Source organism: Diorhabda sublineata, chromosome X (genome assembly GCF_026230105.1).
Source record: "Diorhabda sublineata isolate icDioSubl1.1 chromosome X, icDioSubl1.1, whole genome shotgun sequence".
NCBI classification, from domain to species: Eukaryota; Metazoa; Arthropoda; class Insecta; order Coleoptera; family Chrysomelidae; genus Diorhabda; species Diorhabda sublineata.
In genome coordinates, this window is record NC_079485.1 from 30118106 (window position 1) to 30136611 (window position 18506).

The 18506-nt window shown below is 31.9% G+C and overlaps 1 protein-coding gene across 5 annotated transcripts in view; it reads left to right on the top strand.

The window, feature by feature from the left end:
- The window catches only part of LOC130450759 (neuronal acetylcholine receptor subunit alpha-7), a 178581-nt gene that overhangs the window by 73209 nt on the left and 86866 nt on the right, over window positions 1–18506 (top strand). For all 5 annotated transcript variants that reach the window (XM_056789376.1, XM_056789375.1, XM_056789373.1 and 2 more), the window contains exon 4: window positions 13413–13522. In XM_056789376.1, the coding sequence (XP_056645354.1) occupies window positions 13413–13522 (110 nt within the window). The remainder of the gene's footprint in view (window positions 1–13412; window positions 13523–18506) is intronic.

Consider the following 18506-nt stretch of genomic DNA (forward strand, 5'->3'; position numbering starts at 1 on the left):
TCGAAACGACAAATTTTTACATGTTATATTAAAGTGATTTTCAGAGAGGTTTGAAATGTGAAAAGAAACTCATACAATTATTTGAGTAGATATTTCATTGTCGAATATCAATTAATAATATTTCATATTTGATTTTAGAAAATTTGGTACATAGGAAATTCTACTACATTTGTTTCTATATGTTTGATTATAAAGAAAAGCAAAAGTAATATAATCTAATATCCTCTTATCTATTGTCGACTATTGATTATACCAGCAATAATCAATTCTCCTTTCAAGGTCCTTTGTTACTGAATTATAAGGTTTCTTTAAATTCGTTGTACTTGTACATGTATTATTTTGACGTTCTGAACAAGTTTAAATCAATGATAGCAGATGCGGGCTATGCCTAATGGTAAATAGCTCTTCAGTTGTAAACAGGCAATTCTGCTGTATCTATAATATTTATTTTATCAGTTTAAAGAAGTGTATTTACAAAAACTAAATTTTTCAAAAAAAAAGGAAAGATTTAAATCACTTTATATCACAATCATAGCTATATGGTGATTTGTAAGCGCTATTTTTGATGAATATTAGACATGAATTTTTACCCTCAAATGTTGAAATATACATACCAACATAGCATTTGAGGTGATATAGCTCAGTAAAGAAAGACAGAGTAATGAACCCTTGGAAATTTTTAGGTCCATATTAGACTTTGTTTATTTCAATAAATAAAACAACGAACACCCGTTATTCGTCATTGTCAACCAATCAACAAAATCGTTTGTTATATTTTCGAAATTTTACTGCCGTGTGTGTTAACATTTAAATTATTTTTTTAACAATACTGCTTAAATAATTAACTAATCGATTAGTAATAGGAAATCCACAATTTAATATTGCAAAATAATATCAGAAATTATTCGTAAAATTGATATTTTAGTAAATTAATAGAATCTATTTTAGGAAGAAATTTTTGAAAAACATTTTGCAATGAAGTTTCCGAGAGCGTGAGATTTGGAAACTCCTTTATTTTGCTTGGTACTTGAATATCCAAAATATTGCACACTGCAATCGTACTATTAATGTGAGTATCGCTGCTGGCGCCTATTTCATACTTTTTATTTCCTTTTCCAGTTTTGTTATTTATTATTCCACGTTAGCAACTCCCAAAGCAGGCTATTTTCCTGGGGCTTTGTTGTCATATGTCATACCTATTGTGTTAAGATGGTATCTCACTTGGCAGAAGACCGATCATCAGTTTAATGTCGTTCCTGGACAACTCGAGAAGTTCCTCAGACATTCTAGTTGATATAATTCTAAATATTTTGGATTGTCTTATCTCTGAATTGTTTCTCTGATCCTTTAGCTCGTAAATCACGTTCAAAATAGTTATTACCAGTTTTAGTTGATACATTACACCATATTACCAACTCGTTAAAAAAGCAGATCTAACCATGAAAATTTAAGTACACTCCTGTTGTAGAGCTTCCCATGGACTCCTGGGTGTGCATCTGGACCACTTTGGGAATCACTGCTTTAGCCTTTCGTTCAGTTCGTTCTTAATGTGAAATCTCATGAGGCTACAGTAGAGATCTGGTCCAAAATATGAAATCGTTTTTTTGACAAGGCTACCTGCTTCCTTATTGCCCGGTATACCCTAAATCTAGAATACAGTGGGTAAGTGGGAAGTTAACATATTAAGAGAACCAAAAAAATTGATAGTTGATAAGTCTAACGTAACAAGACCCATCTGCTTGTCGATATCGAAAGGATAAACAGCTTGGAGTCAATACTAACCGACATGGTTGGATGCGTAGACGAAACTAGAAGAAGAATATCCTTGCTGGGACATACACAACAAAAAACACTGAAATGAATCTGGTCCCAATCTTCTCATACGGTTCAGAATCGTGAACACCTAAAGCTAAAGAGCGGGAATATATTGATTTATTTGAAACGTGGTGCTATTGGTTGTTTAGAATTCCTTGGACTGATACTAGAAGAGTCCATTGTAACCACCAGAGTAGTATGATTATGAATGAAGAAATTGTTGCAATATTTTGGATACGCAGAAAGACGACGAGATGGCAGACAGGTTTATAGTAATGGGTGAAATACAGAGAAAAGAAGTAGAGGCCGATCGCCTATGAGATGGTATAATTGAATCAAACAATTACAGACCAAATTCTTCACCAGGCTGATTGAGAAATATGGAAGGTGACAATAAAAATAGGAATAGAGATATTTGAAATATGTTATGACTGAGGACAAGAGCAGAAAGAGAAATGAAGAAAGATCCCAATGGTCTGGTAGCAACACTAGGATTACTGTTAGTTGGGGTTTACCTTCCCTCTATAGTTTGGAGTTCACTTATAAGCTTTCAGGGTATTTAATGTTGTTTGCTTATGTAAAAATGTATTTTCTAGTGAGGTTCTTATTTTAATACGTTCATTGCTAACAAAATTTTTTCCCAGTGGTTCAAAACTGCTTCTTGTACTAGAACCATCTATATACCATCAAGATGCGTTTCGAGCTTGTGTAAGTCGAAATAATTTTATGTATTTAGCAGAAATATGATAAATTTCTGGTATTAAAATACGGATTTAATACCCTTTTAATGAAATCATAGAATATTCTGTGAAAGCAGCGACTTCTAATAAAAATTAATCGGTTAATCTAAATGAAAGAACTAATTGCGATTTTAAAGTAATTCCTCTAGTGAATTTCTAATGTATTTAATCATTATTCCATTGCTAGTACTACTTAATCTCAGTCTGGCGAACATGAACGATGTCTTGCTATTAAAATTAACACATTTCAGTCGGTCTGTTATTCAAATTAAACAACAGATGAAATTTTTGTTACATTTCTCTTCTTTTTTCTCATTTCTCGTACAGTTGTCAAGTTATCATCAAGTTACATTTCACGTAACGCATTTACAACATTGTGATTGATTATGTCGACATGTGTCAAAACAAATGAAATTTGATTTCGTTTTTTGTTGACGGAATCTTTTTATCATTATTAAAACAGGACGGTGCGAATTTTCTTATTTCTCAAAATATAACCATCCTCATGATTGATGAGGGATTATTATATTCTTTTCTCTATATTTTCATTTGATAATATTTAGAAGAGCTAAATTATTTGAATCTTCGATTCAATCGAGACGATCGATCTGAATTATGTTATTCATTGTTTGAAATAACATAAAAAACTCTTGGGAATATTTTTTTTTCGTTGATTCGATTTCTAAAGAGTTTACTGAACAATCGAGAGATTTATGTATTATCATTGTTTTGTTACAAAAGGGTCTCGAAATCTATGAAAAAAGGGTAATGGTCGTTGTTTTGTTATTTCATTCACCTTTCGGTACTACGAATAACCCTTGTGGATAACGATGGTTTTCTAGAATGTTAAAAACACTTCCACATTCCCATAGGAACTCTATTTCTTCTCCTCTCGAATCCTGATTTTACTCCCCCTCTATTAATTTAGTGAAAACATTTTTTATTTTGTTTTTTTTTGTGCTTGTTAGTGATAATTCAAATATCTCACGCTCAACGAAATTAAAATCTCAATAAAAATTCCTATCGTCGATGTAATCGTCATGAGATATTAAAACTTATATTTTAAAAATCATACACTAAACGTATCTTGTTAAAAATAAAAAAAAAATATTAAAACAATTTATCCTCGCATGTCCAGTCTGCATGTTCGTAAATATTAGGCTTTTTATTTTAAAATCAAATTTCTTCCAGCTTTTTAGAGTAGCCATAGTAGCACAGAATTAGTTTATAGCAGCGTCACTCTAGCGCAGTTAAAAAACCTTTTCAAATATTTAAAGAGGAACAGCCACCCCCTAAAATTACTTTGTGAAACTCGGCCGGAATGTCCTTTTTATTACACGAATATGTGTTCCGATGTATATATTACTGAAAATTATTTCAAAAACACGAGGTGCCATCGCTAATATGGATTAACATTGTAGTATATGAAGAATATTCCCATGAGATATTTCGACTAATCCAACCCTGATAATTAAACAAAAGGTTATACAATTTGTAATGTTTTTTCTCAAAAGTTTTGAAAAATAAATCAATATTGGGAATGATAATGAGGTGCGAAATAATTCAAAACAAACATTACAAAAAACAATAACGACAGATAGTGAGACTATTTGACGTAAAGCAGACTGAAAAAGATTTGACACGATTTTCAAATAACCCAAAATAATGCATTAAACGATTCACGTGAAAGAATTGAACATTCCAAAAATAAGTTCTATGATAGCTAACTCATTTTGAACTAATCATTTTTTTTGTAACAGAATATGTGAAGCCTCCTATATCGGGGTTGAAATACCTTACAGGAGCTTTTATATATCTACAGAACCCTTCCTCTTTTGATATATTTTACTTTTAATAATTTTGCAAAACATTCAACAATGAAAGAAACTACTAATTTTTATTTAAATGGAAAATAGAACTTGTAAAAAAATTTAAAATTTAACAAAAAATTGGCAGAAGCTAATTTTTACCTACAGAGCTTGGTGATGGTAATCTCATAACATCCTCAGTCTGAAAAACAACAATAACAACAACAAGAAAAATGCTTCTATAGATTTCATTTTAATTGGTAAATTATTGTGCATTTTTTAACATTGTACAGTATTGAGCCCTTAACTAATTCTGAACGTGAAATAAATAGACAAAGATCGTAACTGTAATTCAAAAGAATTCTTCATTGAGTCAATCAAAAGGATACCCTCGCAGTCCCAAAATTTGTAACCATCCACCTTTTTTGGTACTTTTCGTGACGTTTCCGATGTCACTCCATGGAATCTTTTTTAGTGAAAGACTATAATTTCATCACCTGTTACAATTGATTGGATTACACTTTCTTGATCCTCAATGAAAAGCTCTGAAAATCGCTCACCACATTCTACTTGACGCTGCTTTTGCCCTGCGCTGAGAATTCGAAATCATTTTTTAAAATGCTCTATGCTACAATTTCTTAGACGCCAGTCACTTAGAACAATTTGACGTTTTCTGGAGTAGTCACCTCCACAAAACCTCCCGTAGGTCATCTTCTAATTATCGTCTAGCGAAACAACTTTGGCGAATTTTGAATTGTTGAAAATGAGTTTTTGATTTGTGTTGATGTTAAGCCTTTTTACTTAAGCATTTTCCAACAGCGCAAAACAACTTGTCTGAGTGGTTGTCCGAGCTAAAATGGATCGAAGCTGCTAGTTGAAACTTTGTGTGAAGCTTGTTGTGACTTATCACTGACGTGCGCATAAAGATTTTTGCGAACGAACTCTACTTGATCATTATCAGACGCTTTTCGCAATGAATGCCACAAGAAACCGTTTAACTTTGATATTGTTTTATTATTTTTTCAAATAATAGCACAGAATGTCGCCTGGAATAAAATATGAGATTGAAAAAAATCCATTTGCCGGTTCTGTTCCATGCTTTTTCATTTCTCCTTTGGACATATTCAATATTTCAGTACCACTGAGCAAAACCTCAACAAATTCATCTTAGCAGCGAAATCAAACTTCTTTTTAATCTTTTTCATTTCTGATATGATTCGATCAAACACAATTTTTCGAAATACAGTTGAAGTGTTCGTGATTCGTTATTATACATTTTCCATTTCAGAATGAATTTCTTTGGTAAAAAAGATTTTATTTGATATTCAATTGATTTTTTTCTCATTTTGCGCAGTATTTTTAGCATATTATATGTTATAGCATTCGTTGATGTTGCTGAAGAAATAATAGTATGTTTTCAGCCTAATGCTTAGAAAACTAATCGTTCTATTCAAAATTGCTTTTATAATTAGTTTGGGGCATGTCCCTCCAACTAGATCTATTCTTGGCACCCGCTACCTTCGATAAATTTCCTAGAATCTTAAATTTGCTTTTTCGTATTCTCACTATACTACAGAAGTTATTTAATTATTGAAACAAATGTATGGTGGTGTTCATTATATTCATGTGTGTGCTGTACAGGATTAAATATTGATGGAACGGAGCTTGAAGTTACGTTACCGAAAGAATTTTGAAAAATGTATGAAGATTTGTGTTAATGTATTTCCAAGCAGCTTTTTACAAACTTGTGCTATACGTCACGTCTAAAAATGCGAGGCACCCTATTTATTTAATAGACTCATATTTATTTTCAAAAGGCAAAGAAGATATCAGCAAGAGAATGCACCGTAGACAGTGTTTTAAATTACTTTCTCATTTATTATACACTCCAGATAGGTTGCAATGGTTCTTTAAGATAAATGATCTACAAAATATTTGAGAAAAGTTTTTTTAAATACTTCATAATCGATGTTTCAAACATCATCATATACAGAATGCTTTCATATGGGTAACTACGATCACTTAGACTACAAATAACTTTGTAGTCTTTAAGTCAGATTTCTGTAAATCATAAGGCGCAAATTGCTACAAAATTGTCGAAGGAAAATGAGGCTAGAAATCCAAAATCATGAACTGGATGTACAAATCCATTGTGCAGCCTGTCATAAGCTACGTATCATTTGTATGGTGGCCAAGAAAAAAAACAGATTGGGGAAACAACCAACGACAGCAATTGACAAATGAGGGGGTCCACTCACTATACGAAAGGGCTCAGAACATGCGCAGATCGCAACTCAACTACCGTAGTGCAAAGATATTTATTCAGAGCAGCTCTACAACTATTTAACTCTCATAAAATTGAGTCAAAGTATGATACCGTATCGAATCTTTGACTCAATGGGAGCAGACAATGAAGTTACTTTCATGTGGGCTCCTTGCCACACCGGAAAACACTATAATAAACAAACCGATCATCTGGCGGAAAAAAGGCTGGACAATTCCTTTCATAGGTTTTCCAGGAAGCCATTAAGTCGTGATCATAAAAAAATTGGAAAACATGGAATAAGACTCCGGTTGTGAAACCATCGAAGTGATTTCTTTTCTATCTCAATAACTGATCTCAAAACGATCTTTAATTGAGCAACGACGAGATAAGAAGAGTTACTGGTATGCTTGATAGAGACTGTCTGGCGAACTACCATCGGAGAAATTCATGACAGCTCTTGAAGTTTCTATGAGTAACCAAAGGAAACTGCCGAACACTGTCTTTGTGAATGCGAGGCAATCCATAGACAGATACTACGGTATTTATATTCAAGCAAAGTTGCTACTACTTGACTGTCCTGAACAGTCCGGGGTACATAATAGATCAATAGGTCAAAGTGTTAGTGAGATAGATTCACGACCTTATACCCAGCTCATCTAACTTAATCTAACGGTGGGCTGAAATGTTCTTAGGTTAGTATAAAAAATAAAATTTTTCTATAGAATTTGATTCAGTACGATATTTCTTTCGACTCTAAATACACGCACAATTGCTTACCAGAGATCCGAGATCCGAGAAGAGGAAAAGTTGCTGGGTGCTAAATCTGTATGCTAAGGTGATTGTGGAAGCGATTAGAAACCCAATTCATGCATTTTCGCTATTGTTTCCATTGATTTGTGATAAGATGTCTTGATGACACAGCAAGGGCTTCTGTTTCAAATGCTACGTAATAGTTTTGTATACTAGTTTTTACTTTTTGGGATAGTCGATGGGTATTTTACCATGCGCATCCCAAAATACTTATGCCATAACCTTGTTAGCCGACTTTGCGTCTTTCCACGTGTTAGAATCGATTCAGCACGTGCAGACCACTCGGATGACTGTAGATTGGACTGAAGTGAAATGATAGAGACATGTTTTATTCATTGTCAAATACCGATGCGAAAATTCGGGTCTATAATGATTGAACAGCTTCAAACATTGCTAAGAACCATCAATTTGTTGTTCTTTTCAATCGATTGTGAGATCCTACGGTACCTGTTTTGAATAGAACTTTTTTTGCCCAAAGATCAATTCACGATATATCTAACGCGTTCCTTTGATATCTTTGGGATGTAAGCAGTATCAATCAGCTTCACTTTAGAGTTATTCGAAATGATTTTGTGAACTTTCTGTTTGTTTTCGTCTGTAACAGATTCTTTAGAGCGTCTACTAAACCTAACCAATAATATTCAGTCATTGACTAAATTAAGTACAAAAAATACAATTTGTAACCAAATTATGACCCAGTATCCGTATAAAATGCCAGTTAACCTACCAGGTTGATTTTTGAAAGTTATTTTGTCAAAATTATATTAAAAGATACCCTTTTTCATCAGTTTTTTCTCAAAAAAACATATATTCGACCAAAATAGACATAGAAAATTTTTTACAGTAATAAACTTTGCTTCAGTAACGTGAATTCCATAGATAACTAAAAATTCGGGAAAGCAGGTATTTTGCCAAATTAGACCTCATAAAAGCTAGTTTTTGTCCAACTTATACTAAAAAATGCCCCTTTTCCACAATATCAAGCACAAAAGAGATTATTTTATAACCTAATGCTTCTCCAAAACTTTTCTATAAACTTGAAAAGCATCCAAATGGATAACATTAATATTAGAATTATACAAAACGACGTTATTCAATGTATCAAGTAACTGACTTTATTATTGTTTCCAATTTGATATTTCTCACAAATTTACTTTCTCAATAGCAGCAAAGTATTTTAATAATATTCTTCTTTCACTTTCAGTTTCCATTAATAATTTCCAAAGTAAATCATTTAAAAACGTCTTTTAACATCAACTATAATTTTGATTGACTATTTCGGTTCAAGCTCAATTGAAAACTATATCAAATTTTGTCTTCAGATGAAGAGTGAAATAACTCAACCACCTTTGAATGCATTATATCACAAATAAGTCTATTTTCAGCGCTTTGAATGGGTTCTTTGATCGACATTTCTTTCAATGAACTCACGAAAAGTCGTTTCTTATATGTGTAAGTTCTTGTACGAATGGGTTCATGAAAAGATTTTCTCCAGTGTATATCGTACCTCATACTAAATATTCCGTTAAAATTAAACATTTGTCAGTTTTACTTTGTGGCTAAACTATTTTCTAATCTATATTTTTCAAATTCCTTACACATTTATGATAAGAGAATCAGGCCCAGTATTCCATTTGGAGTTGCAAATAAATCAGTCTTATAATAATTGTTTGTGAACACTATTCTGCTTCCAAGTTCTTTCATCCCTTAAAAGCATATATCAAGAGTATGACGCGAAACTCACTATAATAAAGTGTAAAATATTTCAATCTGTATATAGACAAAAAAATTCTCACCGAAGAAATTTTGTTCCAAGAAATATATTAGCGAAAAATTACATTTTTTCATTGAAAATGAAAAACTCGTGTCTGTGACATTCACTGTGCGGCAGTTGTTTTGAATTCTAATATTTTATTTCCAGTTATTTCCAACCATTTTAAGAGATATACGAGTACAACATTAATTCAATTTTCGTTTTTATGAATTTGTAAAATGGCCGACATTATAGTGATATTTACATCGCTTTATGCAAATATAATAAACTTTTTTCATCAAAAATCACTCTAATATATATGACAAATATTATACAGGGTGTCCCACGATGAGTTAAAACTATCTATGGCAAATATATGGCAAAACTATATATGGCAAAATACTTTTCAAAGATGGCCGACTTACGGTAGGCTGTAACATTGTTATTTTGAATAGAACATCCTGTATACTAGTACGTTTTGAAATCTACGTAAAATTTTAGTATACTTTTGTCTAAAAACTTTTTTCGAAAAATGCATACTTTTTGAGTTATTAATTTTTTTTGTAAAAAATTTTACTGTTGCAGACCCTTATAAATTATTTTTTTACAAGGATACCCTTAAAGATATGAAAATGATTTCTATTCGGTTACTTTCAGCAAGGCTAGATGTATTTTGATATATATCTATATAAAACTTTTTCGTTTTATACAGGGTGTGTATAAAAAGTGTTCAAAATTTAACTTCATAAATATCAAATTTCTTCATTTTTTTAGATATAACCACCTGGTTTTTTCTATTTTAATGCATCAAGGGGTAAAAAATCAGGCACATTCATGTATACTTTCCTATACACAACCCTTATCGTTAGATACTAAAAATTTTGTGTAAATTTTTAGAGATGTACGAGTGGTCTAAATTTTATTTTGATCCGTTGATACAAGCACTAAGTTTTTAGACAAAAGGATACTAAAATTTCATGTAAATTTCAAAAATGTATTAATATTCAGGGTATTCTACTTAAAATAACAAAGTTACAGTCGGCCATCGTTGAAAATATTTTAGCTAAAAAGATCGTATCCGAAAACCCAAACGTAGAAATTTTCATGATTTTACTATAAGTATTCTGCCATATACAGATAGTTTTAACTCGTCGTGGCACACCCTGTATATTATAACGAATAGAAATAGGCGTTTGAAATCCTTGTAGATTATGTAATTCCCATATTAGGGGATGGGTCTATAATATTCATTAACGATAGTGATACTGACCTGCAAGACTTGAGGCCTTATAAACAACACAAATTAATGGATTACTTGATAATTACCCAATGAGATTCTCCTCGAGGATTTGAAACTTCATATTTTCATTAAGTTTACTAAAATACGGTTACACTAAGCATCTGTAAACAAGTTTCACAGCTGAAATCCTTTATCATTTAATCGTAAGAATAAAAATTTTACTTTCGATCTCTTAACAGTTTCGAAATAAATCGTTTCTGTTAAGAAACCTACACTAAAGATTTAGATCTGCTAAAATAAGCCTTAGTAGTCTTCAAACTGTGAAAAAACCTTAGATATTGTATAATAAACTTTGAGAAACATTCCCTCTAGCGTATCTGCACTAATCTATTAATACACGTGTTAATTACTGACTAAATGAGCACTTCTTTGAGCACCTTCAATATCTCTACGACAATCTAGGTCAATAGGCTTTCGTAGCAGGGTAATAAATTGAAAAAATTATAGAGACTCACGCCGGCCAATATCAAATTTCTTATTATAAATGAAACCTCCTGTATATTATTCATTTTTCAGGATTCTTAAGAAAATTCTAGACATAATCATTTGGAATGCACGTATCAACTGTTTCGGAAATATTAAGTGTTTTCAGATTCATAACAAAAATGAACGAATGTGAATCATAAGAGTCGAAAAAAAAGCCTTTACACACGAATTGCAAACCATATTATTTCTATTAGCGAAAATTTTATCAAAATATAGAGGTTCAATGGTAATTTCTCAATTAAACATAAGTTTAATTTCTCGTTAGAACGCTTTTATTGATTCCTTATGAAATGCATCATATATTTATTAATATCTTGAACTTTTTAATCAAAATTAGAGCAACAGACGAATTCAATTATTAACAATACTAATATTGAAGGTGCAATTTGTCAATTCCTCTTCAGCATGCATAAATGCCACCAGAAAATAATTATAACATAAATAGGAAAATAATAAATGGAATGAGCGCGACTTGAACCTGGGACTTGCCACGTGTGAGCCTCGTACTCTAACTACTACGCTACGGAGATCTTAATAATAATTTTCTTCACGCACTAGTGTGTAAAGTGAAGTTTTACGCATTCTAAAGTGTGTCTAAAAGTACGCACGGTAGTAGAAAAAAATTATTCTTCGCTGCATTATACCAAAAACCTAATAAGTAATAATAATTATTTATTAATAATGTGAAAAAATAGAAAAGCATGATGCTCAAATTGCTGGTAGCGAAGATCTTGGCTACATACTAATCTGGTAAAAAATGTCTTTTTATGTTACTCAACATCTTAGACGTGACTTGTATAATCGCAAGCGTCTTATTACGTTGAGGGTATTAGTTTTGTTTTTTTATCACATATAGAATACTCCTACGTCTATGACTTGAAACTCTAAATAATACGCATGATCAATGCACTATCATGTGCACTAGACTCGACGTATAATAAGTGAGACTGACTAGCAGTATAAGAGTGTTACATATTTGTTTTGTACACAATACTTCTGATATATCCTCATAAAAAGAAGTCTAATGGTGTCAGATCAGGAGATTGTGCTGGACGTTCTAACGATCCATATCGATTTTGAAAAAATTGGTTTATCTATCGCCGCATATTGATTTGTTGATTGGGAGGTGCTCTATCTTGCTGAAACCGTATATTCATCTCCATTCAAGCGACCTACGACGCTATGATTTCCAGCAATGTCTGCTCAAACATCAGGTTTTTCAGAATATTGCGTATCTTCTTTCATCCAGTGATGATTCTCATTAGATCAATAGCGGCAATTATTTTTCCACATATATGCGTTCTCTTATCTTCCATGAGTTGGTATAAGTTTATAGGGATGCATTTTATTTTCGAAAAATTGATGTGTTGCTAACCTAGAACAGTGGGGCAGCTTTTCGACCAGAATTCTCTTGAAACTCAAACATAATATCAAATTTTGCATCATCATTTACTGCATTTTCATCTGTCTAAGCTCACGAAACTGGTCTTCTATATTTTGCTAATTTTTTCTTGGAATATAGGCGGCAAATTTCGAAATTCTTCGTGACTGAAGCGAACAACTTCCTTTAGTAACCGCGTGTTATCTCGACTTGATATTTGTACAGTTAGCGAAATAGTCCTGACACCGATCACTGATCACTACTGTCATATAGGCAGAAAGTTGCTGAAGCTGAGTTTTAAATAAACATAACATAATAAAATATATAAAAATATATTTTTTCTGATAACCTCAGTAATTGAAATAATTTTCTTTTTTCTATGTCAATTTCTCTGATAAATCTGAAAATACTTAATATTTCCAAAACAGTTGAAGTTAAGTATAGGACATTGACATTAATTATATTCAGAGCTTTCTGTAGAATTAAAAAAATGAATTATATTATTTCATTTAATACAAATATGAAAAATCCAAAAATCCAAAAATAAATTTAAAAAAAACGTGCCTTTGACAATACAAATTGACATATCCAAACGTGTTTTCCAAAACGCTCTTATTTATTTATTAATAATTTATTCCATTTGGTTGTTCCACATTGTATAAATATCTAATAGTACACTATATATCAAGAGCTAAGTTTTCAAATTATATATTATAATTTGGTCAAAGGAAAATAATTCATTTCGGAATGTTATTTAATGCGGTTTATAGAAAAAATTAATTCTGTGTAGATAGCATGCAAGCTTGTGGATGTATTTCTAATTTTGTAAGATATGTATAGTGTTATGTGTATATATAAAGAAAATTGACAACCTCGCTGTTAACAATATGGACAAAGCTGAAAATTTCATTTTTCTTAAACAAACATGTCAAATCGAAATAATTAAAAATTTTTTTGTCTGTATATTTTTACCAATTTATCAAATTTTCAGCTGAGAAATCCATGAATTTCGAGAACTGCGTATTTTTATCAATAATTACATTTATGATCCAGGAATGGAATGACTACAATCTACGATGGAACGAATCTGACTATGGAGGAGTTAAGGACTTGCGGATCACCCCAAACAAGCTATGGAAACCTGACGTTCTCATGTATAACAGGTAACATGTGTTATGCATTGACTGTTGCATCATTTAAGCTTCCGAAATTGAACATTGCTGTTTGACTGGTAAGAGAGTACGAGTGGGAAAACCGGCGAAAATTTTCATTCCACCAATCAATAATAAATCTATTACTATTGAAAATGAATAATAGCAGTTCATTACTTAACAACAAAAATTGGACTAATTTTGTTTTCAGATAATCTACAATATTTTAGAAATCTCAATTTTTATTTACATTTACAAATTGTTTTACATAAAATTCAATGATTCTAAAATTGTTGTAGGAACATACCCCTCAATTTATTTCAGTGTCTATATAAAAATAGAAAATGTGCAGTCACTTTCAGAAACGACAGGCTGGTTTTCAATTGAAATTCATCAATCCTCTAGCAGGAACGGATACAACTCTCGAAATATTTTTATTTAGTTATTTACGTTTCAAAAAATACCGAATACTCCCTAGCGAGAAATCCAGTGAAAGCTATAAACACGTTTTTCTAATATAGACTATTTCAACACTATGTTAAGTTTATGTCAAACTGATTTTAATCCTTTTACCGCAAGCAAAGGACTTTTTTGAAGCAACCTTATGGTGAAAGTGAAATTATTTCGGTACTATAAGAATTAATTTGGTATTTTGTTGTGTTGTAAAATCTGGTAGCAATAATGTCCACAGTTAATTACAAATCCTGCCTTAATGTACTTCTAGTTTATACTAGGATAATAGGCGGAAAGGATCGTTCTTATAGTCTCATCATATCCCAGTTGAAATTATCGTTGAAAAGTCGACCAAACACATTGGAATAAACCTTTTGAAGTCACTAGGCAGCTTGTGACACTTGCCCAAGTGTTTGAGCCACGCCCATTAGAATGCTGGTAATTCACACATGACATGGTCTACTGTTTCCTCCATAGTATGAAGATGGTGTCTAAAATGACCTTATTTGGCTAAAACTCTAGTTACCGGTCGATCTTGTCGCCTGTTCAAATGGTGCAGTTGTTTAATAAGACATGCGGAAGACCCATTTATGTGTGCCTTAGATACCTATCTATCCATCTCTCTATCTCTATCTCTATCCATCTCCGCAGAGTCTACCTCGCAAGAAGACCATCGAGATATGTAATAACAGCCCTTTGACATCATTATACTATACTATAGATACCATTAGTTGCTGGTAACTTTTGTTTAATTTTCGATGATGAATAAGGTCCATGACTGTAATTTTTGGGTCCACTGAATTGATAATCAAGTGTAAACCACTATAACTAAACAGGGTTATATTGTTCAAAATATAACTATTATTATTGATTTCTTGAAACTATGCTTTACACAAACAAACGCTTCAAACGCTTGCTGGAAGTCAAACAAAATTGTACGGTTATAAATAGGCGTTGACGTTTGTATACACTACAAAGATTTTTGAGGTTATGTGCCTCCTATTTTAATGGATTATAATGGGTGAATCCCATATTGTTAAAAGTTAAAACAGATTTTAGACGATGATTTCGACAGAAGGATGTATTTGTTTTACCTTTAAGTGAACATTTACCTAACCAAAATTGTCCCAAATGGAGAGGGGCAAATCGCAATTTTTCATACAAAATATCCACAGAATAATGTTATTGGACCTTTGTTCATTGGGGAGGGAGCTTGAAGTTGTCCTTCAACTACATCAACATGATACGGGTGGTAAACAGTTTCTGCAAAAGATTTGATTACATCCAACAAGCTGAAGGTCTAACATATTCCTTTCTTCCATTTAGATAGATTTCTTGGCAGATGGATTGGTCGAAGAAAGTCATGGAATGAATGGCCACCTCAATCACCCACTTAACTTAAAATTTCTATAAAGAGGCATTCGAAATTGATTTTTCATAGAACAAAGTCACGGGATTTGGAAGTTATTATGAGAAGAATAACAGAATCAGCCTCAAATGTATGTATATATATACAAAGGCTTATATGCAGACCATTTAGGTTCATGGCATGGTAATTTCTCTCAACTTCTTTCGGTACCTTGCTTTTACTCTCCAGTTCTGGATGTTTTTCTCTCTAAGGTCTTCTTCCACTACTTCCTTCCACCTTTTTTGATCTACCTCTTTTTCTCTTGCCCTCTGGTATATTCCATGCAGTTATTTTCAAGAGTCTGTCTTCGTTCTAAGTGACCTTCTGTAACCTTCTTGTCTTTATAAACGCACTGATTGATGACTAATTGAAAATTGTGTAAATTTCATGGTTTGATCTTCTCTCTCATCCTAACTGTCTGTTTTCCTACAAATATTCTTCTTGGTATTTTTTTCAGATTTCCAATTTCTGTTTAGTTTTATTAGTCATTATCCAGGTTTTAAAGGCATATGTCAGGTTGGGTCTCAAAATTGTCTTATAAATTCGAACGTTCGTAGATCTGGATATCTCTTTCGATGTTAATATTTTTCTGAGGCAAACCACAGCAAACGTTTATTTTTGTGCAAAAATTATTCATGAGCTTATTCCAATTAATTATTGTAACTAAAGTGAGCTTTTTAACTGGTTTATTTTTTAAAGGGATTTGAGGGTTTTAGATACCTCAAAATTGTATCGTGAGATTGAGAATCCTCTCACAAAGAATCGAAAGTGTGGAAGATACCATAGTGATTAATGCGTTTTCTTCCACTTTATTCAAAGCTTTTCATTAGACATATTTGTTATTATTATTTGCTTGAGTCTAATTAAGATAAATATTTTTATTATTGATTGGTAGTATGATGTTTTTGACCTTTTTTTCTCTACTAGTATTTAATTACTAGTTAAAAAAGACTAGGTGGTTGGGCATTTTCTTGCGATTTTATTATATCAAATACTTTTGTTAAGATTTTTTTCAACTATTATTTCAACATTTCTCTTTGATATTTCATGACACCTGTGGCATTTTAGTTCGTATTTACTGAATAAACCCTTCGAGAACAATAAAACCCGGATACAGAGAAGACATTTCACGTTTCCGGACGATTGCGAAACGGTTTCATAGGTACCAAATGATAACATGAATTTTTGTGTGTGTAGCACCTAGTATTCACTTGATAATTGTTCAAAAACATTGTTTTAAATAGTAATTATACATCTCAATAGCTACATGGCCATTTACACTGAACGTCACGGAAATGGGCCACCCCAAAAATTTGCGTTATATGATATTTATACGATTTACAATTAGAAAATAAGCAACAATTCTAGAATTGTTTATTAAGAAACAACACTTTCATTTGACACCATAATAATTGAACAAAGCACACACAAAAAGTGTTACCAACCATTACCAACAAATCCAGCATATGGTAGTGCATAATCTTTTAAGATCTCTGTAACATATATTCGTGCTGTTAGTGCGCCTCTGTCATTTACAACGAGATCCGTGTGTGTCTCAAAAGAAATACCTTCCCAAAACATTACTGATCCACCCCTATACGCAACCCGTGGTTCCTTCCAGTCGTCCACTGTCCAATTCATGTTTTCAAATCAAGTCTTCTGTAAGCTGCAGAGTTCTTTAGCTGGACTGCAAGCTATTAAACCATTTCGTCACACAGTAGACGTGCTGATTGTTATTTCGTGAACTTGTTGAAGGCCGCCTTGGAGCATTTTCATGAGACACTAACTGGTGGTGAGAGCCGGTCGCTAGAAACCGCTAGTTCGTTCTTTGTACTGTTGAGCGACTACGTCTCGCTATCGCTCGTTGACTCTTTCCAATATCCAGCAATGTTTCAATCTCAACAGCTCTCCGACATTTTTCTTTTATTGTTAAGAACTCTACTACTTTAGTACAACATACGTCAAAAACTTAAAATCACTTGAAATGTTACAACGCAAATGTTTTAAATCACAAGAAACGTATATGAAGTAGTCGAAATTTTCATTCACGTGATCGGTGACCAATAACTAACAATTGTATCGTTTTCTTAGATCCGAGAAGTTGTTTCTTCTCTGAACAGGGCCGGTCTGCCTGCTTCGTATACATACTGACCCATTTAACTGAATTAATAAATAAGCAATTAGTAACAATTGACGACTTTGCAAATATTTGGGGTGGCCCGTTTTCGCTGACGCGCAGCTTATTTTCAATAATATGAATTGTCAAGCATAAAATGTCAAAAATACTAAAAATTTTTTACTTCGTTTTATAACCGATAATATTATCCAAAGTATTGTATTTTATTGTTTATCCATTTATTTATGGGATTGAAATCAGAGTTTGTCAATTTCGTCTGATATGCAACAAAATACTTTTTTTTCAATTATGAAAATTGATAAATTTTTTTGTTTCTTTCCGAGTCCCTTCCGATTTCAGTACAAATAATCAAAAAAATTAACAAATATAGAAAATATTGCAAATTTAATATGATTTAACTACAAAAAATACGTTTCATTCTGCATTCTATAAAAAACTTCAATAAATAGTTGAAATTAAACAATAAACAATATTAAAATTTGTCTGTATATATATATGTAAGATTTTAAAAAAAATTTTCTTCTCTGAGCATGGATCCACTAAGCTAAATTCTCAGGTATTTAACAGAAGTGCTTTTTCTAACGTGACGGGGCTTTGCATTTATTAAACTAGTATTTTTGTACCTTGTTACTAAATTTCCCGCACTATATAGTATTTTTTGGCAAATATTCCTACTCTAAGTGAATAATGATATAGACTTTGCTTTGAATAGGTTATTTTGTCAAAGCTACCTTTTATTTTCTAATGAAATATTGATTAAATGTATTACTGAATATAGAAATAGAAAATTTGAGGTGGTTAAGCTCTATCTCTCTGTATGTTGCATTGTTAATTTATGAAAGACAAACTGGTCCAACTGAAATTGGAAAGATCTCGTATGTATTTAAGAAATACCCATTGAAAGTAAATAAAAGTAGCTTCTAATGAAAAATAGATGATTTCAATAATTATTATCATAAAAATTTTTATCACAAATAGTCGGAAAATCTAAATGAGAT